The sequence below is a fragment of the Cynoglossus semilaevis genome, chromosome 9 (genome assembly GCF_000523025.1).
Source record: "Cynoglossus semilaevis isolate Cse_v1.0 chromosome 9, Cse_v1.0, whole genome shotgun sequence".
In the NCBI taxonomy this organism is placed as follows: domain Eukaryota; kingdom Metazoa; phylum Chordata; class Actinopteri; order Pleuronectiformes; family Cynoglossidae; genus Cynoglossus; species Cynoglossus semilaevis.
The window spans coordinates 6,484,354-6,507,475 of NC_024315.1; the positions used below are offsets into that span (position 1 = coordinate 6,484,354).

The 23,122-nt window shown below is 40.2% G+C and overlaps 1 protein-coding gene across 2 annotated transcripts; it reads right to left on the reverse strand.

Annotated features, from left to right (window-relative positions):
- Window positions 1–3,958: 3,958 nt before the first annotated feature.
- fhdc1 (FH2 domain containing 1) lies at window positions 3,959–21,829 on the reverse strand. 2 transcript variants are annotated; one of them, XM_008316797.3, is made up of 12 exons: window positions 21,123–21,829; window positions 13,280–14,119; window positions 11,651–11,712; window positions 9,812–9,914; window positions 9,581–9,666; window positions 9,125–9,225; window positions 8,451–8,521; window positions 7,941–8,048; window positions 7,551–7,621; window positions 7,066–7,183; window positions 6,777–6,941; window positions 3,959–6,257 (listed from the first exon to the last, which is right to left on the reverse strand). In XM_008316797.3, the coding sequence occupies exons 2-12, from the start codon at window positions 13,793–13,795 to the stop codon at window positions 4,116–4,118; spliced, it is 3,543 nt and encodes a 1,180-aa protein (XP_008315019.1). In that variant the 5' UTR covers window positions 13,796–14,119; window positions 21,123–21,829; the 3' UTR covers window positions 3,959–4,115. The 2 variants fall into 2 exon arrangements, with proteins under 2 accessions (XP_008315019.1, XP_024914349.1); XM_025058581.1 differs by lacking the exon at window positions 21,123–21,829 and adding an exon at window positions 17,679–18,244.
- Window positions 21,830–23,122: the final 1,293 nt, after the last annotated feature.

Consider the following 23,122-nt stretch of genomic DNA (forward strand, 5'->3'; position numbering starts at 1 on the left):
TAGTCACCAACCAGGCTGTACCTAAAAACAAATAATAGAAAGGTTGTCACATACAGCTGTCTCTACCGACATCAAAATAAAATCCATAAATTCTTTTGAAAGTACAGTATAAAAATATGTCTTCATGTGTAAAGTAAAAGGGGAAAATACTTCTGATTTACTTGGATGGAATTAAATCATCTGTGACTGACTAGTAAAGTGTTACCTTCTCTGTTCAAGTACAGCAGGGTGACGATTTATAGACAAGAACCATGAACCAGTCGTCTTCTTACACAGCAACTCGTGGTTTTATTTCTTTCTCTGCTGCAGTCAGAAATAAAAACAACAACATGCCATAACAAGACACCTGGAAACATCAGGTCAGGGAGACACAAGATTAAAACATGGGACTGTTTTTTAAATTATTATTTATTGTTTTTAATCACATTTCTACTGCTCTCTTTGTCAACATGTGAGGGTTAGGTGACCTTTTTGTTTGCAAAGTAGTGAAGGTGATTGTTGTTGGTGGAGTTACTGTGGTAACCACTCTGTTACAAAGAGAGAGATTGTGCGAATGCTTCCCCCGTTGCTGCCTGTGTGATGTAATGCAAAGGTCAGCCATTGTAAAAGCTCAGGAGGAGACACAGAGAATAAGGACGAAGAAAGACAAGGACAAGAGCCAGAAACAATAACAATCCTAAAATCCCTAAAACAAAAACAAAAAAAACTATGATTAAATGTTATAAAACGTCTTAATAGCAAATTTATAATAAAATTTTTTTAATAGCAAATTAATTTTTTTCTAGCAAATTTATAATAACTTTTTTTAATAGCAAATTAATTTTTTTCCATCTATATTCCAAGATGTTTTTGCATTGTGCAAAGACTTGAGGTATTTCACAGATACACCTCTGAAAACAGAATTCAACATTATAATTTTTTGCTCCTTTTAATGATGAAAGATATCTTTCCAGAAAACGTTTTTAATTTTTAGTATTTTGTAGTATATAGCATGTAGAATGAGGCATATAGTATAGTTTACAAATGTTTTCATTTTGGATTTTGTGGATGAAAATATCTTTAAAAAACTATATTTTTCTTTACATGTTAGGAAAAAATTCAGAATGACTTTATGTCAGTGAAATAGATCACATTTTGAAGACACTGACAAAGATGTGTGTGTGTGTGTCTGTGTGTGTGTCTCTTGGTCCAGTTGTTGAAAAATAATTGTCCACGTAAAAAAAATCACAAAAGGCCTTTTCTGTCTTTATTCCCATCATTTACAGAGAACAGGGAAGAGGGAAGAGGAACACACACACACACACACACACACACACTACCCACACATGCAGATGAGAAGACAACAGGACAAGGCTTTCAGTCATACGTCCAGATATGATCTTCAGCTCTCAATTTAAATATCTGTGCTCTTACACACTCCACTCTTTCACCCTTCATTTTCAACGAATGCTATGTAAACATATGAATAGTCAGAAAAATACTATGTTCTTCACATATATATTTACATAGTAAATGACCAAACGATCAGTGGAGTTAAGGTTTCAGCTCGGTGTAACGTGATCTGAGGATGACGTTTTCAACCTCCCTCTACAACCACGGCTTTTCTACTGCTGATGGATCGGCTACGTTAAGAATTAAGGCAATGTGTTGCAGTGAGTGAATGTTGTTGCCCGTGAGGCAGTGGCACGACGTGGGTAAAAAGGCAAGTGGTGTGAAAAGATCAACAGGACCAAAGAAGTTTGTGCCTCTGACATACAGTATCACCATCACAGACAGTGATCTCAGTGATCTGGAAACAACATTCTGCTGACGTTAACGGAGTATTACTTCATCCAATCATGTGACTGAACCTGAACGACGAGGCTAAATAATCTGCTCCCATTTGGACTTTATCACTTTACAAATGTCTATTTTTTGAAGTAGCTTGAAGAATCTTTCTGTTCAGTAAACAGAAACATATATTGTAAATGACATGATTCAGTTTTTCTCTATGATACACTAAAAGGATAAACCCACTCTGTAGCAGAGTGGCGCAGCGGAAGCGTGCTGGGCCCATAACCCAGAGGTCGATGGATCGAAACCATCCTCTGCTAGGAGTTTGAAATTGGAAATCCTAGTGATTGTTTTATTTTTTTCTTCCACCTTCTTTGTTCTGTCCAAAAGGACTTTCTTACATTTCATGTTGCATTAGATATGTGATGATAATTTGACCATTTTAGAGGGAAACAAATCTACTGTTTCTAGTCACCAACCAGGCTGAACCTAAAAACAAATAATATCTCAGTCTATGTTGGAAAGGTTTTGCTCCAACAGCCCTGTGTGATCTTCAACAATGCTAAATTCCTCCTTTAAGACTTTTTCTCGCATGGTTAGAAGTGACTTTGGTTGTTAACACACTTTCATATCAGCCAGTACTGGTCAACCAGCTGTAGGTCAGAGACACAAAATAATGTCCAGCTAAACTGTGACCAGTTTGAGCTGATGTTGCTGTTGAACTGCATCAGGAAAGATGATTTAATTACATTCACAGTAAGAAATATTAGCTCACAAGACTGATGACATTTCCAGTGTTTTTCGCTTCGATGCATTTAATGCTGCACTCCTCCCAAAGCATTAGCATTGGTTTTGAACTAGCCTACAGTATATAGGAATCATTTCCTACGTGCACGTCTACTCCACAATATCATGGAGGAGTTCTAAAAGATTTACAAACTACTCACACATATACAGTATATGCAAGGTACGAGAGAACAACTGCGGCTACAAACTGTGGGCACGCTGTCATCGTGTTGTAATACAACCCCCATTTCACACTGCGCCACCTCCTGAAAATACTATTAAAGTAAATCTTTTTTTTTACCTGTACCTTCACAGACCAAAGAAAAAAGAAAGATTTGAATGTGTTTTCACTGACAAAATTAATTCCATTTGTTAAACAAATTCAGAAATTGTTGCCTACAACACACTGTGAATAAGACGAAGACGAAGGGAGAGTTGGGCTGAGAAGCTCATTCATGTGACATCCTCATTAGCAGGTTCACGAGTAACAGATCGAGGCAGTGCTCACCAAACCTTCCTGCAGTGCCCCCTCTAGTTTGTAGAAAGGACACACTTGACTGGAATGGGAACCCCATGATTAACATATTGTGATTTAATACCTCAGTGATGGCTTCGGAACTAAGGGATGGACTCTAGGAAACCACTGCTGAATGTGCATGACCTTAGAGTTCTTAGTTGGTCATTTATTAGGAATGCTACGTACTGTAGCGAACGTAGTCGCATTGACCTAAAACTACTGCGGTATTGGTGACAAAATTAATCTGGAATTTGCTTCTGAGATCCGGAACTTAGAACTGTTAGCACCTCCATATATTCTACATACTTTGAAAGTGTTAGTAAAACAGTGTGTGACCCAACACTAAGTTTGTCTTTTCCCAAACTCATTCAGAGTGTGTTGTAGGCAATCCTCTCAGTTTTCATTACATTTTCAGGCTGTGTACCACTTTTCTGGTCTGTCACTGTAGACATTTTTGTTGATTTTTTTTCAATTGTTTTCATGCAGAATAGAGTGTATTCTACTTGCCTGCTGGTTCAAGGCCACAGTTTTTTTTTTTGAGGTATCAAGCAAAAGAACCAAAAACAGCAAATAAGGCAGAGCTCTGCAGCAGAAAGCAACACAACTGAGAGACACCATAAGAGCAGCAAGGTGCGGTTCCACAGACCATGTGACCCTGAATCAAAAGTTTCTAATTGTCAGAGCTCATCAGCAGCATCGTATCAGAACAATAACGTTCAACATCATCACACAAACCAGCACGTAAAGCGTGCAGACTGCTAAGCAGGCAAAAAGGCTTGAGTCTGGAAATCACCAATTCGCCGTTTGTCGTTTTAAGTTTTTTTTTTCCTCCTCTGATATAAACATTTCAGATTCTGTTTTGTATGAAACTCAAATTTCCCAGTTTCATTGCATCGTGCTCTTTTGATTTGGTAAACCTGATCCAGAGACAGCTACAAACGTAAAGGGTATGTTGATAAATATATTTTCTTGGCGTCTGCCTTTTTGTATCGTCCAGCAGAGACGTCAGACTGAGGACAGAGGTGAGGACAGTTTTTGACTATTTCCAGGTGGGTTTAGTATTTCTGCTGTTTATCGTCAGTGATTTTTCAGAAAAGCTACTTGTTTTACGAGCGTTATCGATTGCCGGGGGCGGGGTCTCACTCCGGTACGATCTTCTACTGGAGGACCTAACGCTCTGCACTCTTCGCAGACTTGTACCTTGTGACTCCTCCCCGCTTGGAACCACGGGTGTTAATCTCTGCTTTATAACAGGCTGTCGAACCAAAACAGTGGGGCTGCGAGTCGGCGTGGAGGGCACGGACGGGGGTCCCAGCTCCTTTCTGGTCCTGGTTGTGGAAGCAATTGTGTTGCGGGCAAAGTTGGGAAGGTCGGAGGTGTTTTTGGAACTGAGTGTCTGCGAGCTGCTGTTCTCAGAGTGACCTCCAGCCTGAGCTTCAGCCTGAGCCTGAGCCTGAGCCAAAGCCCTCATAGTGGAGCGGCATATTTTCTCCTCAGGAGGAGGTCTGGAGATGTTCCTCAGGGGTTTGGCGCTCGGTTTGTGGATGGAGGCCTTCCCTGGTGTGGAATCACGTGCCCACCTCGGAACGCCACTGCTGAGGCTGCTTGCCCTCGGAGCTTTGGATTCATCAGGAGGCAAACTGGAGTGTCGAAGAGGACGGGAGGTTTTCTCGCTCCTACCTCTGGCTGGCGTGCTCTGATCGCGAGGAGGACGGTGTGTGTCTGCGCTCTCATTCCCCTGCGTCCTCTCTGGACATTTGTTGCTGCCTGTCCTCGTAGGTTTGCTGATAGGAACGACCTTCCTCATGCCCTGATTCTCACTGCTGGTCAACGTTCGCACGGCACGAACTGCTTTGGTTGTTTTATTTTTTACGATAATCGGCTTCTTGACGTTTTTCTGCGTGTCCTTTTCTGAACTTTGTTTTCCGTCAGCAGTGTCACAGCTCTCCTTGTCCCACTCCTCCGTTGTCCCAGACGCCGTCTTCGATGCCGTATCCACAGATTTGGGTGCTGAAAGCTCGTTGCTCGTCACACACTGGTCTTTGGGTGACTCTAGGTTAGAGGACAGGGAGCTGGGTTCCTGTTGGCTCTCCTGATCTCTGCTGTAATCTGTAGCTCTGAGATGAAGTCCCTCTTTGGTTAGAGATGAGGGTTCAGCCTCAGAATAATCCAAAGTAACGGAGCAGTCGGTCTCTGTGCAGTCTATGATGTAAAACACTGGTTTCCTATTGGATACGGAGGTGTCTAGAGGAAGAGGTGTGTCGCAGGTTGTAGATGAAACAGTGCTGTCTTCTTCTTCTTCTTCTTTCTCCGTGTCAGGAGATGGACCAGTCTTTGTGTGACAGTCTATTTTAGACTCCCACCCTTGTGCTGAATCTGTTCTTCCCTGCGAAAGTCCATGATCTGTTGGTATGTCCAGACACGTCGGGGATGATCCTCTTCCTGTTTCCAGACTGGTCACCGCCATGTCTCCCTGGTTGACAAAGTGCATATGTTTACTGTTATTGTTTGGACTTGGTAGCTCAAAAGTCTGAGGGCCAGGAACTAAAGTGTGTTTCTCCACATTTACATTCATGTGGCCTGTAACGGTTGGGATGGAAAGGTGAGCAGATTTTTTAAAGACAAAAAAGGAGTGAGGCAGAGCGCTGCCTTCAGACACAGATGTGTATTTGTTGTTGTTATTGTTACATGGGTCCATGTTATCGTTTATTCCACAGGAGGAGAACACGGCCAGAGGGCTGATGGGTTCAGTTTGTGCACACGGAGATGTCAGCTGTCGCTCACGGCCGAGCTCGCGGTTTGCATCCTGGGTTAAGATCCAGGGGGTCGTCCTGCGTTGAACAGTGCGACCCGACCGAGGTAGGCTGTTAAACTTGGAGTCGCTGTCGCAACCTCCGAAGAGCTCTAGGTATCCCTGGAGTTCACGGTCCGCCGTAGATGTCATGGTGTGGCGGTGGCGACGAGCACTGGCAGAGCGGGCCAGCGGGCTGTTTGGACTCTGAGACCTCTGTTTGAAGAAATCCAGGAGGCCGTCCTTGGTGAGCATCTCCACATCACTCTCACTGCTGCTGCGACTAAACCCTTGGCTGCGTTCTACACCGACCCACGCTAAACGCTTCTCCTCCAGCTCTCTGAGGCGACGCAGTCTGGCTGCTTCCTTCACCTCACGATCCAGGTTGTCCTGACGAATAACCAGAAGAGAGACAAAATTTAAAACATATTTTGACCATTAGATTCACTCATGTGATTTCAGAATGTGTAATAAAGAGACTATTCTTCCATAACCAGATTGGAAACATCAAACTTGACTATGTTTAATTAATTAAGTTGTTCAACACAACTTTTAGGCACTGACTTTGGACACAGATAACATGATAAATCTGTGGGGCCCTAGTCACTGTCTTTGGACAAAGATAACATGATAAATCTGTGGGACCCTAAGCTAAGCTCCTCAGTCATTAGGTTGGAAGAAATGTACATTTATCATAAAGATATTTTTAATCTGGACCATTTTCAACGACACTGTAAGCTAAGCTCCCAGTCATTAGGTTGGAAGAACATCATGAAGACCTTTCTAATCTGGACCATTTTCAACGACACTGTCTGAAGTAAGAGTCTCTGTGTAACCAGTCTTTCCCCCTCCCTCCTTTAATCCCTTCCTTGTACTAATCCTGCTGCTACCACAACTAAACAAACTGACCTTTACTGCTTTCTTGAACTTAATGCAGAAGTCCTGAAAGATGCGGAAGCACTCATCCAGTTTAAACGTGTCCTTGTCTTCACAGAAGAAATCGATGAGGGCGTTTCCCTCCTTGCGCAGCTCCAGTCTGCGTCGTTTCAGGTCCTGAAGAGTCTGAAGTGAGCTCTGGGACAGAAATACACGAGTACATTAGCCAGTCATTAATGAACAGTGTCGTCATGTGTGTGGGTGTGTGTGTGACTTATGTCAGAAGTCTCTCCATTAGACTTTCAGTGTTTTGCTGCGTCACCTGCAGGAATGGCTCCAGCTGCTGCTGTAGCTCCTGGTCTCCACGAACCTTTTCCTCCAAGGTTTTGGTACGAACATACAAAGAAGAAAACTCCACTTCTATGTTCTCCACTGAGATTCTAGATAAAACAGCAGAGGAATTGATGGGAAAAATGTGTGTAGAAATGGTTGAATATATAATATATAGGGCTATTGATAATCATGATTAACAATGATAAATTACAAGCGTGATTAATCACGATTGATCCACATCCTACCCAGTGATTAATATGATTTAATATATGAGTGATTGACCCAAATAATATATACTGTGATATAATATATAGCTTATTTCTAATAGTATTCACATGATAAGCTCTGAACATTATGAATTTCCAGAAACTGCTTGTTTTAAGAGATCAACTTTTTTTCTGAAGCTCTGAACATTATGAATTTCCAAAAACTGGTTATTATTTTTGTTTGTTTTCTATTGTAATCACGACAGACCTGGCTGCACTCTGCACATCCTGAAGTTTCTCTGGAAACTTGAGTAACTTCTCGTCCTTCTTCTTGGCCTCCTGTGTGAAAAGTCAGAAGGAGAAATTCAGATTTACTCCTGTCCAACACTACAATGTAGAAAAGTAAAACAATGCTTTATTTTCATTATTCCAGCACATCTATTTCTTTTCCACCTTCATGTGATTACAATGGAACGAACCGGAAAAACTGTCGTGTCATGCTCACATACATTGAGACGTCTCCATAATCAACCTCCTTTATCTGACTGACGTGTTTACTTAACTCCAGGGTAATTATCTTTATCTCCACGTTTGCTTTGTTGTATTTGATTAAACAGGACAGCCCAGACCACAGTATACATGTGCAGCTTTTACTCACCATGGCAACAAAGTGCAGTAGATTCATCCCCGGCTTGTTGGCCTTAGTATCAGCCAATGAGAGCAGTGACGACAGCTTAAAGCCTACGGCGTTTCCTGCGTAGCCACCCTGGGGATCAGAGCAACGATAGGAAAATGAAAAGAAAAGGACGAGGAAACACGTCCAATTAAATTAAAGACGCCTACATTGTACCTACAGCAAGTAAGACTTTCTTAAAAAAACACAGAGCACATGGTATTGTGTCACACAAATATGTGTGCAAGTCCCAGAAGTTAAAGAAATTAATTAAAAGTTAAGTAGAAGTTTGGTCAACTTGAAGTCCATAAGTAATGTAACTTATAGCTCTTATTATTTAAGTCATAAATGTCAGTGTAAAGTTTTGAAGAAGAAGCAAAATAACAGAAGACTGACTGACATTTCTGGTCAAGGATTTGGTGACAATGAGAAAAACACGAACACCCAGCAGAGTTTATGCTTATTTTATTGAGTGTCTGTTTCATAGCGACTCACAGCATTCATGATGTTCCCAGCCTGCAGCACCAGATGCAGAATGGCATGAAGCTCCTCACAGTTCATCAGCTCTGTGGGACAAGGACAAGGACAAGGTTCAATAGGATAAACTGTTGGACAGTAATAATGACAGTTTGTTTCTAATGCAGGACTGAACAACAGTTTCAGGCAGGGGGTGAAAAAAATCACTGTAAAGTAAAGAAGTAAACTAACAAAAGAAGTAAAATAAACAAAATTACGTGTAAATTGCATTCAGTATTTTGTTAAGATTATTCTGATCAAACCTTTGTGTCAGTGACAGGTCCAGGTTTCCTTGCCTTTCACTACTCATAGTCATAGCCCTAAGCTAGAATTTTCCGAGAATACTGAGTTTTGTGTTTCGAGTTCCAAATTCAACATCGACGTAGCACAAAACAAAGTGGTTTTTGCAAGAGTGCCATCCAGGGTAGGGGTAGTAAAGTTGATAGTAGTATAAAAATATTATACACAGTTATGACAAGTACCACAAGAACAAAGCAGCAGTGAGATGACGTCGCTCTGTCCGTCCACCATGTCCCCACATCGCTGTGTCTCAGGTGACACATTCCTACATTTCATCCAGCACCTCTGTCAGCTCAGATATCTGGGTCACCTGGCCCGAGTGTTCATGGAGGCAGATACCCGTGCGTTCCTACCTTTGGTAGCTACACGGATGACGTCAATATCGTGGCTCATCACAGCACAGGACGGCGAGAATTCTTCACGCAGGACCATCGCCTCGATCCGGACCTCAAACCTGTCACGAGCAGAAGTAAAGGATGTGAACTTTTCATGTTAGCCATACGTTTACAAAGAACTATATTTCATTGTTACTAATCAACAAATCTCATTTATTAATATGAACAACAGTTCTGGATTGTGCTGTTTTTAATTTTGACCCACTGTGAATTTGAGTTTGACACTCACTACTTTAGTGCGTCTGAGATCAGTACAGAACTCCCTGTGTGCTGACTGTGCAGTCTTCCTCAGACATACCTGAATCTGTGACACATTTCATTTGAACTAAAATAACCCTCAGTGATTCAATGGCTTTCACACAAGTGATTCCGTATTTCCGTTGGCCCAGGACAACACCATGAAGATCAACTCACCGTGGCACTTGGATCAGGAGGAACATAAAGGAGTCGACGAGCGTCAGCTTGTCAGGATCACCTTTAAACATCTGCAGCTTCTTTATCTGTGCCGAGAACAAAGACAGGGGGAGATCAGTGGGTGCTCCACATAAACTGTACTTTTTTTTCTATTTGTTGTATCTATTTATTCATCATTTGTGAAAGGCTTCACACACACATGCACAAACACAAAACCTCAAACACACACACCTCCTCTGCATCAGGAAGCAGCTTCAGCAGGTCTTTGAGCAGCTCCGCTCCGTAAATCTTCCCGTCTCCTTGTTGAATGTCTTCAACAATGGAGCGGTTGGACCTGGAAGTGAGACAGCCGCATTTCACATCAGGAGCATCAGGATGAATTGAACAGGTGTTCTGCTTTACAGTGAGACTCCCATGTGTCTCTGTGCAAACATAATGGCTGTTGTTTTTTACAATGGAGTCAACAGTGGCCAAACCTTACTGGCAGAGAGATTCTGCCAGTAAGGTTTGCCCATGAGAGGGTGGGTAGTATTGTTTACTTCTATAGAATGATGGCTTTACATACTGAGGCTAGACTGCCACAAATGTTTCACTTAATAATTTATATAATAATATATGAGCAACAAATACTAACAGTCAACGCCACGCTTGTACATAAGCTATTTATTTTATTATTTATATTAAGTACATTTCCAATATACTATGTCATATTATAAATAGATATTTAATGTTAGTTTAGATTAGATTAGATAGGATCCTACTGCACTCGACTAGGACCAAATTAAATTAAATTACATTAAATTCAATCCCATTAAATTACATTAAATTAAATTAAAAAAGGTATCAGATTAGATCAAATAATCGTATTAGTCTTTTATGATATTACACTGTCATAATGACTTATAAAGTAAATTAAAGTCAATTTTCTTGATAGTTATAATCAATAATATAATAATATTTAAACTACTTGTTTGCGCTTATTATTTCCGTGGAATCGATAAAGTTTCAGCCTTTTTGTCATAAACAGTACATACAGTATAAGTTAAAAAAACATATCTTCAAACGTGAACATTTAAGCATGGGTGCTAAAGTAATAATAACATATGTGAGTGTCAGGCTACAGGACTGTACTGTATTTGACTGATGACTGAAGACTGTGGTTAATCCAGTGATAAGAAATAAGAAAATAGTAAACCAAATCTACCCATGTCCTCTGAGGTCATCACTCATTGTCTTGCTGCACAGAGTAGAGTTGACAGTCAAATGTTATTAAAATACAGTGGGGAGCCATGCAAATAGATGGAAACACACACCTAACATACTTTCTGTAGACACTCTGAGGAGGTAGGAGAGATTTTCTCTCATTTGTTACACCACTTGGGAAACAGAAAGAGAGAGAGTGTTTTTCTCTATATCCCTCTCTCTCTCTCTCTCTCTCTCTCTTAGGATGTTTTATTCCAATTCTCTGTTTTTATCTAACGGAGTTGTCAGGCCGTTGCAGAGAAATCAGACAAACGTACTTTCCATTAAAAAACAAACAGACATTTAATTACTACATACATGCATTTCAGATTTTCTTATAGCCTCATTCAATGGACCATTGTTTATATTTAATGGGTTCAGGAAATCTCATCCTGTACCGGAGCCTTGGTACTTATTTCACCACCCTCCATTCACCCAGACGCTGTGAACCAGTAATCCTTAGTCTTTGTTTCCGGCTCTGGACTTTCATACCTCGAACAAATTCTAGACCAGTTACACAACATTTCTCATTTTGATTTTCACAATGAAATATCAGGCTGCACAGCAAAGACTTAATGAGTGTAAAAAAAAAAAGGAAAAACATTTTTTTAAATCAATTTAGGAGACCAAGTCAAGAAGAACATGTTCCATTTGAGGAGACCAAGTCAAGAAGAACATGTTCTAGACTTGGTGAATTAGAATTACTTTGAATAAAAAAAATTAAGAAATTGGCATTTATATGTATTTATAAGAATTTATAACTTGTTTTGTTTAGGCTGAATGCACTCCAAAATTAAAAACTCTTTTAAGACTTTTGGAAGAACTCACTTCTTGAACTGCTTGAGGAAAATGCCCACGTTCATTCCTCTCTTGGAGTCCAGAATGCTGATCTAGAAATAGATAAGAGACATAAATAACAGTAATTCAAAACACCTCGAAGTAGGAAATATCACAGTTCACACACTCACACCTTCTCCTGGAAGATGTTGCTCGTGTCACACCTCCATCAGCATCACCAACCATTTAAAGGCTAATATAAATGCTACTGTAGAATTATTACTTCCTGACATGTGGAAGCAGAAGTATTGACAAGTCTATTCACTTACCTCTACACAACTATCTCCTCTAAAACATTTTTTTGTGTTAAAGTGAAAATACATATTGATATGTATTGACTCTCTCAGCCCTGACAGATGACACTGGAGAAGTGCTAGAGTGTGCAGTACTGAGTGGGGTTTATATGAAACTCCCAAGGGTGTGTTTAGTCAGGGCTCAGACTTAAAGGTTTTACCTGCTCCAGTCGTTTCATAATAGAGCGATGAAGCAGGGTTATTTACTGACTTTTACATCACTGGAGCCTCACACAAATATTGCTTTACAGTTCGTGTTACTTTCCAGAAGTACAAAATGATGCAACCGGGCTTTTGTGTCACTTATGGACACAAACATTTTTTTAAAAAGAAAAGCTGTAACTGAACACTGTAGCCTAGCGCATCCCTGCAGGGACACGGCATTATAGCAGTGGCAGTGTAGAGTTATAGGCTGCTGCTTTGAACACTTATGAATCTGGGACCTTCAGTCCCATCGGTGCTGGGTCAGGTTCAGCACATTTTTTGCAGAAACAATGGCACTGTGTTTGCACACAGTGTGTACGGTAAGTGTCATGAATTGGATTAAACGTTGAACGTGTCATTAGGGGTTGTGGTTTTACACAGTTTGTCTTTTCAGGCCTAACTGTAATGACATCTTAGTGGGAAATGTTCCTGGAATCTTGGAAACTCGGCTGAAGCTCAGTAACAGTTACTTTTGGATTTATTTCAAACATGTATGATTGGGTCTACAGGACAAAGGGAGGAGATGTAAATAAAGGCCATGGTCATAAAAATAATTGAAAAAAAAATGGTTTGATTCCAGTAGATTATTGTTCAATGTTCAAGACATATACAAATAATTTCAATAAAAGTTTAATAAAACTTTCTTGGTTCCTTCTTGGTCTTTTCTTGTAGTAGTGTGATAAATTATATTGTTATAATAAAAAAGGAGTTTGTGTTCCTGGAAACTCTGAAGCGCAGTAACAGTTATTTTTGGATTTATTTCAAACATGTATGATCCTACTTGGGTTTTGTTTTGGTTGATGATGACGATGTTTTATTGTTAAAATCTACTTGGGTTTCGTTTTGGTTGATGACGATGATGATGACGATGTTTTATTGTTAAAAAGTAACAATCCTCAGACACAACAACAAAAGAAAAGCATTTTTACATATCACGATCCCATTACACTGTGACGTTACATATTTTTGAAGCATTGGATGGTAATGATTTTGAATATTGTGGCCAAAAGTGAAAAATCTATTTTTGATTGGCTGTTAAATATACATAGAAACATAAAGGAGGGAGAAGAAGAATCACTCTGAACTTCCTCACCATCAAGTACAGGTCATGACACTCACTCACCTCTTCCTTGCTGCTCTCTTTGAACGATCGAGACCGGGTCACACCAGCAGAGGTTCCAGTGGCTGGTGCCACCTGTCTGACCCCCAACGCCGCCTCCTCTTGTTGCCCGAACAGCTCCTCCACAGAGCGGACATCGATCTGGTACTGCTGCTGTCGTCCTGCCAGCGTCCAGATGTTGGGTTTCCCACGTACCTTCTCCTCAGGGATCGGCTTCCAGAAGAAGCTCCGAACGCGGCGCTTTTTCCTTCCGTTGGGGTTGGTGGGAGTTGACATTGGGGGCGGAGGAGGAGGGGGCACCCCCGGAGGTGGAGGTGGCAGTGGGGGAGGAGGCGGAGGTGGAGGCTGGGCTCCATGTTTGAAGGTATCAGGGCCATCGCTGAGGGAAGGTAGTGAGGACTGAGTGTGTTCAGACATAGAAGACAGATCCGAGGTGATGGAGGATGTGGTGCAGCTGCTCTCCTCACTGCTGCAGCTCTCTGGATCATTAGTGGTACATCGACGATTCATAACAAGCATCACAGTGGAGGGCTGTCACCACACGAGCTCTGGGCTGGGAGAGAGTAGATCAAAAAAAATCTGGATACCCTAATGGCTTATCCTCTTGTTTACAAAGAGTTGTCTTGTCTCCTTTAAATCACGTCCATTCAGCCTGGATAACAAACATGTTTCAGTGCCATTCCTTTACTAGTGGAGGAAGGTTAGACGATCCTTCATCCGATTACACTAAAGACAGCCTGTCCTTTGAGTCCGTCTCCATCACTCAGCTGCTCGTCCATGGTGCTGAACTCTGCGCTTTGAAGGTTACCTCCCTTTGGGAAGAGGGCAGGGCTGGCCATAAAGCTGCAAGAGCAAGAAAAAAACACACATAGACCGGGATTATACAGAGGCAGTCATGTGTACTGTCATGGACAATCTGAAATTAGGGGTAAATTAAGGGGTGTCACGGATCAAAGAGATGGGGTGCGCAGTCACAGGGGCGCACAATAACTGTTTCCTATTTCTGAAAGGCTTTGAAGTCATGCTCTGGGGTGGATAATGATCAGAGACGGAGGTGACGTTTCATATAGAACTCATGTTACACATAAACACAGAAGGTTATTTGTAATTTTTAGAGTTTTTGTCACAACATATAGAAAGGTTAGACGACAACTATGCAACAGTGTATTGAGATACATTTGAAAACAATCCTTTTTAAAAAAAATGTGTGTAAATGCAAACAAGACTTCTAAAACAAAAGCAATGTGTGTAAATGCAAACAAGACTTCTAAACTAATACTGGAAATTTAAATAAATGGCTGTACTAAATCTGTCAGAATTATCCAGAAACAAAATGTAGAAAAGTTCGATGTTTGTTGTCTATATTCACTAAACTTCATTCAAATAACTCCTTTAAAATATCTAAAAAGACAATGAAGAAACATAATCGCTGAGAAACACTTTAATCTCGGCTGTAAATCAATACTGTCCACTGCAAATGCTCTAAATATGTAATGTGGTATTGATTACATGTTAAATAAGTGGTAAAAACACTGATGCAGTTTCCAGTCCATGAAGACAAGAAGAGAAGGGAGGAGGTAAACTCCCTATTCACCCTATTCTCCATGTTGCCCTCAGTTGTTGTTGTATTTCATGACAGCACATCACTCATCCCTCAGTTGGAGGGACTGTCGTTGTATTTCATGACAGCACATCACTCACTGTCAGAGTTGCTATGGCGACAGTGATCTGATACATCCCTTAGTTTAGCCAATGAGATGAATAAATACTCTAAACAAAAAAACTTGCGATAAATCAGAGGAATAGGTGGTGATACAGGTGAAGGTCGGCTGCTCTCAGATCAGTTGGAGGGACGGTGTTATTGAACAACGGAAACCATAGACACCAGGTAGAGTCAGGTCTTTTTTTTGTATTGAACTATACATTAGTTCTGTTAAAGATAATCAAGTATCTAACCATCCCAGACTGTGAATTTAAATGACACCATCTCATATACAGCCGGACCAACAGCAGGTTCCACCTGAGATTCAGGGTGTATTACTAATTGATAGGGTCAACGTCACCAATGGCCTCATGTTGCTAACATCAGCCTGTACACTCAGCTGCGCTGTCCTCACATCTAAACCCCACAGTCAGTCATTTCTAATTCATTAGACTGTGAGAACATCTGAACACACACACACACACACACACAGTCGTCAAAGTCTGCAATGCTACAACAGTGACTGTGCAGGAAACATAGGAAAACGGAAAAGATTAAACTGTCAACCATGGAAACATATATGTATATGGTGGACAAAGACCACGACTTATCACTGCGCAGACTTGAAGCTATAGAAAAACCTGTGGTTTTACATGACTAGCGTACACCTTTTTTTTCAAATTGTATCCAAAAATGTAAACAGAAGTATCCACCACTGCAGATGGTGTTCAAGGACGTTCTCTCAAAGGCAAATTTGTTTTTGCTACATTCCTCATATTTTCCTTTCCTTTTGTCAATGAACCAAAATGATGAAGGAACTATAAATAAAATCAGTCAACAATTCTGCAAATAAGTCAACGGTTTAAACACAGGCGCCACTGTTGAGGCCTCTTACAAGGTGTCCAATCACATTCACCCTCACCCAAGGAAATGACAAGATGAACATTGGACTCTATCAACTTCTGACAATGTCTTCTTAAAAACGTAAGTTGCAGGTTTTGTCTAACTGGACAAATCAGCTCCTTGACAGTGATGAATTATAGTAATAGTAGTAGAATTTTCCAAATAACACCACAACATGGATGAAATTACGAACACCAACAGGGCTGTTATCGACATCCGTTGCCTAACATGATTTACAGAGAGGGAAACACACCTATCGGTAACACTAGACAGACACGCCCTGGAGTGGAAAAGGAAAGCAGAGACAGCGTTTCCAGATTCCCTACATTCACCTGCTGCCGTGAGTGAACGCAGACAGATTGGGGAGCCTCACAACCGAGGTCCATCTGTTGCCCACCCTGAGGCTTCACCACACCCAAACAGCGTCCATCGATGACAGGGGACACCCCAACACAAATGTAACAAAAGCCAAAGTGACCACAGGGAAAGAAAAGGGTTTTTGTGGCTGGTCTGTGGGCGAGGTTTGTGAGGTTTGGGGAATGTATACAATTTTTATACACGCCATTAGAAAGCACCAATCCAATAAAGTATCTTTGATGTCCCATGTTTCAAAAAACAAGAATTGTTGCCGGAATAGAGCAAAACTCAACATTAATATTCAGAATACTAATTCAGAAGAAATGTCTCCATCGATACTACAAACAAACAGAATCCTCTTTACAGTCACAAAAAGTGTCAGAGCTGTAGGTCAAGACGCCACTGCCCACCGTAATAATCCTCTGTTGGGAACTTCAAATTCAATTTCCTGAGGGTCAGTGAAGCCAAGCAGAGTGGAGGGCCTTCAGTTACGCCATAGGGGCAAAGAGGCAACGTTACGAGGGATCTGGCTGTTCCCACTCCCTCATCATTACCATGGGAATTCTCATTAGCAAAGAGAAGTTTAACGCAGGGCTCAGTGGGAAGTCGCTGTCAGGTTGCTTTGTGATCCCTCTGATCACCTTGATCCCAACTTGTTCAAACAAAAGTGAAGATGGCAGGAAGTTATGGGATTTTCTGAATTTTTTTTTGTCCTTAATCTTGACCCAAAACATACTTCTATAGCAGTGCTTCAAATAAACATGTTTGAAACGGAACTGCAAGAAATTCTTTAATAAGAGTGTCCACACCTAAACAACCGTGAGTTTCTGTGTCATTTTTCATTTCTAACAGGTTAAAATAAGTACTCTTCATATGTAATCACAGATTTACCGCATGTGTTATTTTAGCCTATCGTTGTCCGATCAAGATTTATAAATAAGGCCAAGGTACAGTACGTGAGCATAAGCATTGTCAAAATAAAACAAACTCTCAAAGCATGTGTCACGGGTCCATGTGCACCAAAGGGGAACCAGAGAAGTAATATGAACTGGTTTTCTACATTTCTTTGGCAAAGAAAATGAGCTAAATAAAAAAAGCTAGATTCTCACACAGTTAGCTTATCCAGTTAGCTTGAACTTAATACTAAACCGTGATGCTAAATATTTTTGCTAACTATTGTCTAACAGCTAATCAGGTACAGTAAAAGGCATGGTTGTGACACGGCCACTACCACATTGACATTGCTGCTTCAATTGCAATGGACGGTTTGTTGACATTAAAATCAGATTTCACACGAGCCTGTTAAACAGGTTGGTAAAGGAGAAAGGTACCAATGGACCTGAGGTTAAATATGGATGTGCAAATATTGTTAGACTGAAAATGATCTGTTCACAAATAAGGATGTAATAGTGGTAGTAAAAATGAAAGCTGTATATTTACAAATTTAGGGTGAAATTGAACCCAGCGCAACTGGTCATATGCCACTGGAGTTGATAAACCTGGAGAGAAATAATGACAATACATATAAAAACAAAAAAACAAATAAATGCCAACTAACAAATTGACCTGTGACATTTCTTCGCTCAGCCTCATTTTGCAGCACAGAAGTCAGTGAACCAGGGATTTTTAAAGACCATGTGTAGAAGCTCATGACAAAACGTATCCCTCAAGCTTAGCATGAATCTGCTAATGAGTGTGTGTTTTCAGAACCTAAAGATTAACGCTGCAGGGTTAATGACAGTTTAACTAGGCCTCTGCTAAGACCATCATAAACATCTTTCTGAGATGTAACACAGGTCATATCACATCAAATCATTCTGAATGAGTCAAACAAACAAGAAACCTCTGATTAACTGCTAAAAAGTTGACCGTGCAGAAAAGTGCCCTGGAAAGGTCCCTTTATTTTTTTCGTTACATTTATAATTGATTAAATATGCAAAAGAAAATGTAAATATATATCATACTGTATATTAATTACATATTAGCTATAACTGATCAAATTATTTGTTGTTTTAGAAAAGTAATGGCCAAATGTGGGCTAAAAAAATTCAAAATGTGCTTTAGTTTTGGTAATCTTTGCATGTTTAGTGAGCTAAATAATTATAGCTAGGATGAGAATTCTAAAAAAGAGTAATCTTTGCATGTTTACCATGTGAGCTAAATAATTAAAAGTATAGCTAGGATGAGAATTCTAAAAAAAATAGGTGTCCAAAATAACTATTTTTGTTCATGGTTATGTGGACAAAGATCCAAGTCCACATATTTAAATATAATGGTCTAGAAAAGAAATACAACTGGTTATCTTCTTTTGGCAGTATTTTCACAGGGTTGTTGCCAACAGTGAAAAGGTTGACTAGTTTTAAGGTTTATACTAATTAAAATGCAGGAATGTGTTCATTCACGAGTGAAGTATTAAATGTGGTATAAATCTTTGGTCTTAACTTGAAGACTGTGAAAACCACCCTTCTCCTCCTCTCCTTTATAGTGACCACAGGATGACACAGCAGCGTCCAACACTTTTCAAAGAGGAATTTCCTGGAGCACAGTACACGTCACCTACAACAGAGGCTTCTAATAAAAAATACAAAAGAAAAAAACAGGCAGCCAGGTGAAATTAAACCCCAGAGTAATGATGAGGGTGGGGGGGGAGGATGAGATGTGAGAGGATACTTTGGTGTGAGGCTACAGATAAAAAACAAAAAAAGCCTTGAAACTTGTCCTGTTTGTTCTGGTGATCAGTGTCTGGCCTGCGGCGGTCGGCTGCCACTTTCAGTTCTTCAGCCACAGCCTGGTGCCAGGATCAACTTTAGGCAAATGTGTCTCTTCGTCCTGATAACACAGGCTGGTGCAGTTTTCAGACTGAATCTATCGTTTCTCATATGGAACCTCAAAAACTAGAGCCACCGTTTGTGACATGACAAGACAGATAATAGGAACTGGCTCCTTAGTGTGACGCAGGTGACTATAACAGACATGACAAATAAAGCAGGGGCACAGGGTCACCATAGAGACAACAGCATGGAAACATGGAGGGAATGCAAACATGTTTGTATGGCAGTGGGGGAAAAGTGTTTGCCCAAGGGCACGGAGAAACAGAGAGTCATCGGAGTACACTTTGATACCTGTGAAACACAACTTACAGGCACAGATCACGTTACGAGCCCTGACTCTTGAGCCAGTGGACGACTCACATCAGTAAAAAATCTGCATTATTTAAGGATTTAAACTTGTTTACACAGCTACATATATTTCTATTTTATTCATTTTTGTATTTGCATTGATTGAAAAAAGTGTTTAAATCATAGAAGCCGTAGGCGCTGAGGCAGCCTTGCACCCAAGACTTCCTTTATGTGATTCATTTTTGTATTTGCATGATTGAAACAAGTGTTTAAATCATAGAAGCCTTGCACCCAAGACTTCCTTTATGTTTTGCAATCTTTCAACCGCTTTACAGCAGCTTCAATTTGAATCAATTTGACAGATTTCCGGTGAATAAAGAAAGCTCTCGTTGACCCATGTTGCCAACACTATCCAGGCCCTTCTTCCTCCCACACAAATAAATCAAGCCTCCCCAATATCTTGGTCCCCGGGATGACGTCAGAGAATTGAGTTTTCCATGTTGATCTCGGCCTCCACAGCAACTGGGGTGACACCGCCCTCCCCCTTGACCTGACCTGGGTAGAAAGTTCTTTTTTTCCGTGGGGGCATTGTTCCCGACACTTGAATGGATTGCCCTCTAATTCATCTCAGCATGGATACTAGTGTACAAAAGCCAAGGAAGCCGGGGTCTGAGGTGCAGAACAAAACCGACAGCAGCAGAGTTGTAAAGCCACACATGCTGAGCTTAAAGGGCTGCCACAGTTGAGTTCTGTTAGGATTCCACGACAACCACCACCACAACGCTAAACACTGGTTCTTAATCCCCTTGTCACTATAAGTAGTGTGTACTGTATAAAGCAAAGCGGAAAAAAACAAAATCACTTTTATCTAACCACAAGCTTCATAATATGCTGGGAAAAAAAAGTTGTTTTTTTAATCTTATGATGAAAGTCAACTAAAAAGCTAAAAGATTATGGGGACAATGGTGAGTGAAATAAAATATATATTATTGATTTCAAATTTTTGGCACAGAATCCCACAAAACATATAAAAGAAGCATAACCTTAAAAAACCCTGAAATATAACAAATAAAAATTTGATTTGACCAAATGGCCAATTAGTAAAATTATTTAAATTAAAATTAATTATTGTAATATTATTAGTGTAATGTGAATAAAAATCAATGGAATATATTGGTTACTTTATTTACTTTCAACAAGTGTGTATTTAAAAATAAATAAAACACAGTCATAGTAGTTAAACAAATGAAAAGGTATAGTATTTAAAAAGAAGTAAAACACATAGTCATAGTAGTTAAACAAATGAAAAGGAATTTTACTACAACACTGCCATAAACAGTGTCATTCACACAGGCTGTGTTTAAACTACAAATATCTCCTATCACGTTACTGACGCTGGACAAAGGCCTTACATAACGTCAATTTGAAAAAGAAACTGCAGAAGCTAATATAAACATGTAAAGTAAGTATTATCTTCATTCCCAACATTAAATCGTGTTTATTGAGTGTGACAAATGGCCCAGTTGACTGGATATGAAGTGTTGTTTTTAATGAACAATAATTGAATTTAATTGGTTTGAACATTTGCTGATGTTTCGCCCAGTGTTTACACCGCTATTGTACAGTAAGACAACATATTAAGGCCTGAAACTGCACTAAATCAACATGATGTCATTTAAAAGAAGAGCTGCAGTGCAGGGACCACACACACACACACAAGTCACCTGGGCGGGAAAAAAGAGACCGATAAAGGCTCCTGCCTCACCTTATCACTGACTTTTTTCTCCTCCCGCTGAGTTTTTATTGCAGGTCACCAACAGCAGTCAACAGTACGATGATGCAGCAGCAACGGTCGCGGTGGCAGCAGCGTCCACTGCTGCTCCACTTGTACCCGCGGGATGAGGAGGGACTCGTCGGGAAACGTAATAATCCGCTCCGACACCGTTGTTAGTAAGAAAGCATTTTTTTTACTTCTCAGAAGAGAGAAGCTGTGCTGTGTGTCGGCCAGGTGTCCTGACAGAGCTGCAGCAAACACACACATACACACCTACAGCCACTCACACTGACACACACGCGCACAGCAGCGGGAGCAGGAGGCGGCTGTGTTGTGAGCTGATTCGTCCCTGATTGGTTCAGGTGGATCGTGCACGTTCACGCGTCAACTAAGGCGCGCGCCTTACCCAGCAGCTTGTGATCACTGGTGCAATCGGTGATGACGAAGTCATGTACCAGAAACGTCACGTGAAAAGACTTTGTTGTTATCAATATAATTATGCGTTTACTGCTGTTCCACCACGTTTTCATATATTTATAACATATTTGTGTTATATATGACGTGTTTATGTGACTTTACTTCACCACACTACTAACTAAAACACATACATAACACTCCATGTTGAAGGCTGTGGTTATATAATAACATTATAAAGGCTCAGCTAATGTAAAAAAAAAGTACATCATTATTATGAACAATAATTTTCCTAGTCATTATACTGTTAAAATTATATATTTTTTATTTATATTATAATTAATATCTTTGCCATTTAATTATTTTCAGGTTGCAATCCTTGTGTCATTTACCAAACGGGACAGTCCAATTATATATAATATAATATATATAATATCCCTTATCTACTGTTTTTTGACTGTGCAAACTGCACTTACACACAGAGAAACATTTGAATAGGAAGTTTGTAAATCAGCATTCCACGTGGATGGAAAGAGAGTCATTACATGTCAACCCGGGTAATTAATGATGTGTTGTCAAATAGGGGCCTGGCTGTGGTAAACATCAGTAACATCAGTGTGTCAGTGGAGGATGTTTCCCAGTGCACCATGTGGACACACTCCCATTGGACGATTCAGCTAATCTCACACTGTTTCCAGGGGAGGTGTCGGACTAGTGAAACAGCAAACAGTGCATTACTGCAGCCAAAAGTCTTTATTTGTTTAATGGATTTCTTTTTCGTCTTCTTTTAGACATAGAGTAACTCAACAAGTGAGTTGCTCTACAAGTGTTATCAGTGTCTGCAGTGTTTGGTCAAACCCTGGGCGGAGCTACAGAAGTACTGAGAGCGTTTTCAGAACCCACGAGCAAATACTCTTATCTTGGTTCAACAGTAATATACTGTATGCTGTCCTATTAAAAAGAAGGAACTGTGACTCATCTGAATAAACTTTGGCTATAACCATTTTTGACTCTCTTAATTTGACCTTTTCTTCTTTGCTTATTTGAACTACATTTAAACTAATAATACAACAGATCTTCCACCATCTTTTCACCATACATTTTCACCATAATCAGCAATGTCAAATTTACAATCAAACAGTGATTAAAAAAATGTATTAATACATAAACAATGTTTTGATAAAAAATCTCATGACAAAAATGATAATGATAATATTGACAAGAATGCATGTCTGGATGTGATAGTGTGGCTTGTGCAAACAGAGAAGTAGAGATAGCAGCAGGATCAGCCAGAAGGAAGTTTAACGCAGGGTGGTGAGAAGGGTCTCAGCTTTCTAAACCCACAGGACAGGGGTCTGGTATCTGAAAGCTCTGCCTTTCATTCTACTCTTACACACTCTGGAAACCACAGGTACTTGAATGGCATGAGCACTGCTACTAGAATTACTCATTTGACTTGTTCCTCCCTCACAGCAATATATTTTATTTTTTTATTTCAGTTTATTTTAAAACTGTGAAAACAATCTATTTTCTACGAATGAATGGACAAAATAAAACAAAAGGTTCTGAATGGATCG

Excerpts from the sequence above, each read along its gene's own strand:
- fhdc1 (XM_008316797.3), bottom strand. The coding sequence starts at position 13,795 with ATGCTTGTTATGAATCGTCGATGTACCACTAATGATCCAGAGAGCTGC. Across the intron at positions 11,713-13,279 it reads AAGAGAGCAGCAAGGAAGAG|ATCAGCATTCTGGACTCCAA; the intron begins GTGAGTGAGTGT and ends ATCTATTTCTAG. Across the intron at positions 9,915-11,650 it reads TTCCTCAAGCAGTTCAAGAA|GTCCAACCGCTCCATTGTTG; the intron begins GTGAGTTCTTCC and ends TCTCACTTCCAG.